Source organism: Amphimedon queenslandica, unplaced genomic scaffold (assembly GCF_000090795.2).
Source record: "Amphimedon queenslandica unplaced genomic scaffold, v1.1 AMPQUscaffold_13487, whole genome shotgun sequence".
Taxonomy (NCBI): Eukaryota; Metazoa; Porifera; class Demospongiae; order Haplosclerida; family Niphatidae; genus Amphimedon; species Amphimedon queenslandica.
Genome location: NW_003546277.1, coordinates 231,806 through 235,857, shown reverse-complemented (window position 1 = coordinate 235,857; position 4,052 = coordinate 231,806). Strand labels below are relative to the sequence as shown.

The 4,052-nt window shown below is 34.1% G+C and overlaps 2 protein-coding genes across 2 annotated transcripts in view; both read left to right on the top strand.

Moving 5' to 3' along the window:
• The first annotated feature begins 6 nt into the window (after positions 1–6).
• Positions 7–1,623, top strand: LOC109580537 (adhesion G protein-coupled receptor L2-like). Its single transcript, XM_019993811.1, has 10 exons — positions 7–32; positions 84–186; positions 237–393; positions 441–549; positions 592–658; positions 707–795; positions 850–1,018; positions 1,062–1,190; positions 1,246–1,327; positions 1,379–1,623. The coding sequence occupies exons 1-10, from the start codon at positions 28–30 to the stop codon at positions 1,489–1,491; spliced, it is 1,023 nt and encodes a 340-aa protein (XP_019849370.1). The 5' UTR covers positions 7–27; the 3' UTR covers positions 1,492–1,623.
• Positions 1,624–3,057: 1,434 nt separating this feature from the next.
• The window catches only part of LOC109580531 (uncharacterized), a 22,152-nt gene continuing 21,157 nt past the window's right edge, over positions 3,058–4,052 (top strand). The window contains exons 1-2 of the mRNA XM_019993804.1: positions 3,058–3,464; positions 3,511–4,050. Of these exons, the coding sequence (XP_019849363.1) occupies positions 3,358–3,464; positions 3,511–4,050 (647 nt within the window). The 5' untranslated portion in view covers positions 3,058–3,357. The remainder of the gene's footprint in view (positions 3,465–3,510; positions 4,051–4,052) is intronic.

The window sequence follows — 4,052 nt, the reverse complement described above, 5'->3', positions numbered from 1 at the left end:
TTACTGACAATATTAACATACTCTTGTATGAAGTAAGTTGTCAATTCACTTGCAAGCATCACTCAGTAAACCTTTTCATATAGAAAGCTGCACAGTATGAGAAACTACACACACATAATGCTCTGCAGCAACTTGTTTATAGCTCAGTTAAGTTTTCTGATCGGTGTACAGAGGACTGAAAACAAGGTAAGTCTTTAAAATATATTGTAACTTAAACTCTAATGCTTCATCTTAAGGTTGCCTGTTCAGTTATTGCTGTTGTACTCCAGTACATGTTTCTAGTCACATTCATGTGGATGCTAATGGAAGGAGTGGTTCTATATATAACGTTAGTCAAGATATTCATTTCTCGTACAAAACGTTATGGAGTATTATTTACTATTCTAAGTTATGGTAAGTAAATGGTATGCTTAGTGACAATGTTATATTGTGTATAAAAGGTATTCCAGGAGTTTATATGATGATAGTTGTTCCTATTGGATATCTAGTTGATACTGGTAATGATCAACCTAATCACTACTTGTATTATGATAATGAAGAACTGGTTGCGTAAGTAACAGTATATACTAGTTGTATTATGATGTAGAATAGTTGCTGGTTGAGTTATGAAACTGGATTCATATGGACATTCATTGCACCTGTCATACTCATCATTCTGGTGAATTTGAGATGTCGATTCATCATTATATAATTTCATTTTTAATAGATAAATACTTACTATTTGTTTGTTGCCTTTTGCATAATGAAGAAACACTGGAGGAAACTGATTTTCAATACTCAAGTTGATGATGTCAGGTACTTAGAACCTTGCCTTTAAATATTTCTGTACTGAAAAATTCTACCATGCAGATATTGGTTGAAATCATCATTATCACTGACTGTTGTGATGGGCATAGCATGGCTTGGTAATGTCCTCTTCTTTAGGAAAGAGCTTCTCTTCATTGCATACATCATGACAGTCTTCATTGCTGCTCAAGGAATTATTATATTTATACTTTATGTTCCACTTTCTTCTCATGTAAAGATCATTCCATTAATTCATTAATTCATTCATGGTACAGGTAAGAGCTGCATACTTGAAGTCTTGGAATGACAAGAGAGCTAATACTGGCTATTTCAGTGCAATGCTTCTTAAAAGAGCATCACTGCCTTCAAGTCGCACTCGCAGTATTAAGAATATATCAGAATCAGTGGGTTATATGTATCTGCTGTCAAGTGCATTTATTCTTGTAATGATTGCAATAGGCTACTAGTAAAAGCAGTGAAACTCCAACCAGCAGTGTTTTTGTGGGTAACAGCCTTTCTGTAGGCCCTCCTAATGACCCAAGTGAGTTCATTCTTTTGTTAGCAATGTGATCATCGAGTCTTTCTGTCATAGATAAGATATTAGAGCAAGAGTTGGACAGTATGGTCATTCCTCCTTTACCTTGTGATTATATCACCAGTGAGATTGACAGGTCTTTTGTTTTTGTAAACGAGGCAAGCATTTAGAAGGAAATATCAGACGAATGAAAACTATCAATTTAATGTATTAAAAAATTAAGCAGTGTTTGTCATGTATCTTGTGATGTGAATGTTTTAATTAGCAGCTAATGCTGCTAGCAACATTTTTAAACTAACTGACATGATAGTTATTCCTGAGGCTATTGTATATAATATAATGCAATCTCATCTGTGGTTCAAGTTTGCTACCGGCAATGTTTTTGTTAAACTCTTTTTTCATTTTATGCTTCCATGGGATTATTATTTTTTCTCATTCTACTTCTAAAGAGTAAGTTAGAAGTGATTTATTTTTATTGCAATAAGAGTCTCTTTTGTATAGGTATACCTATCAAGCTGATTTTAATATCACTTTTAATGTCAGTGATAATTGCAATGGCTTGCCAACTCCAATAGAGCTTTCTGTCAGATACAAAAACCAGCAGCAACAGTTCACTCAGTGGTACTTGGCCTATTATTATTTAGGTATCTACTTCATCAGATGCTAACAGTGCACATTATAATCATTTTAATATAGGACAATGTGATGAAAAGCAAAGTATCACTCTACAGCAGCTACCAAGCAATGCTGCAGTGCAGTATAGGCTAACGCTACCAGCAGCTCCTAAACTTCCTTGTAGTTGCCTACAGATTCATAGTTTTACTCACCTTATTCAAGAAACAGAAGAGTTTTAGTATGTACTACAATATCATAGTGCCAGACATGGGATAATAGTAATTATGGTGGCTCTTATGGAGTACACGTTTGATAAGCAGTGTTGTCTTTTTGTGACAACTTTTTATTACATTTTTTCTGACCCGTATACTGTGCAAAAAGTTAAAGTTATTTCTGACAATTTTTTTGTGTAATATTCTAAAAAATAGACAAGGCTATATATAGCCCATGGTTTTTTCCAAAAAATGGCTCCAAAATCACCCCAAATTTTTATTACATTTTCTAATACATATTGATGTCCTTATGCTGTGTAGCAAGTTTGAGGTGATTCCGACTTAAATTTTTTGAGTTATGGCCATTTTAAGAAAACGTCAAAATTCTGAAAATACCCAAGGCTATAGCCCATGGTTTTTTCCAAAAAATGGCTCCGAAATCACCCCAAATTTTTATTACATTTTCTGATACATATTGATGTCTTTATGCTGTGTGGAAAGTTTGAGGTGATTCTGACTTCAATTTTTAAAGTTACGACCATTTTAAGAAAGCATCAAAAATCTGAAAAATACCCAAGGCTATAGCCCAGTTATGGCCATTTTAAGAAAACATCAAAATTCTGAAAAATACCCGAGGCTATATAGCCCATGGTTTTTTCCAAAAAATGGCTAAAAATCACCTCAAATTTTTTATTACATTTTCTGATACATATTGATATCCTTATGCTGTGTAGAAAGTTTGAACTGATTCTGGCTTCAATTTTTAAAGTTATGGCCATTTTAAGAAAATGTAAAAATTCTAAAAAATACCCAAGGCTATAGCCCATGGTTTTTCCAAAAAAATGGCTCCAAAATTATCCCAAATTTTTGTTAAATTTTTTGATATGTATTGATGTCCTTATGCTATGTAGAAAGTTTGAGCTGTTTCCGACAATTACTTTTCAAGTCATGACCTTTTTTGAAAGCCAATTTTTGAAATAAGCAAAACCTATAGCAATCTCACCAGTAATACAGTACCCCATCTTTACATGATGTCTCTCCTGAACTGGACTGATTATTTACATAATATTTTGTAGTAACGAAACGTCTTTTTTCTGTGACAAATTCCTTTCCATTTGTGCCAGTAATGTAACTCAAAGGATCTTCTCTAAAGCTCTAACTATTAATCCTTTCCAAGTATCAAATAACTGCTCAGTGAGTGATGATTTAATGATGGAGCCTAGTGTTGCAATAGAAGCTATAGAGCCTCAAGTGTGCCCCATAGAGAAACAAAAGTGTCTTCCAGTTAAACCAGTTTTACAGCAAAAATTTGAAATGTAAGCTGATCTTGTGTACATGCCTGGCTTATGTCTTTGTTTTTAGTTATTTGAGATTTTCAATGATTCTGAGATACTCGTGTTTCTGCAACTGTGACTGTCAGATGTTGGATTACATAAATGAAGGAATACTCCTCCTTGAGAAGAAACTAGGGAACACTCCCACTCCGTTATATTATTATGCTGATAATAACAATGTGGCCTTTGACACTAGATACTTTAAAGTTTCAAAATGTTATCCAAATTCCACAATGACCTTATATTCAAATGGAGCTGATCCTGATATTACTGTTCCATGCACTATAACTAACAGTGAGGGCTCAATACTTTATAATGTCACCACTGAAGTTCAAGATTTGGATCAAGTGTCTTTTCTTTGGCAACAGAGTTTTTTTGACCGCTCACTATTCTGTGACACATGGGCGCTGGATGACATCTCTGTTTCTCTTAGGTACAATGGACAGTTGAGGATCATTTATGAAGAAGATTTTGATGACAGTGAAAGCACTTCTTCTGGATGGGACATTACGAATGGAATCCAATCAAAAGATTTGACGGAATGCTCTAAGAAAGACGATGGTTGCTTGT

What these genes read in the sequence shown, in the direction of transcription:
- LOC109580537 (XM_019993811.1), top strand. An exon ending in TACAGAGGACTGAAAACAAG is followed by an intron (nt 187 to 236) that starts GTAAGTCTTTAA and finishes CTTCATCTTAAG; the next exon opens with GTTGCCTGTTCAGTTATTGC. An exon ending in CTGTCATACTCATCATTCTG is followed by an intron (nt 659 to 706) that starts GTGAATTTGAGA and finishes CATTTTTAATAG; the next exon opens with ATAAATACTTACTATTTGTT.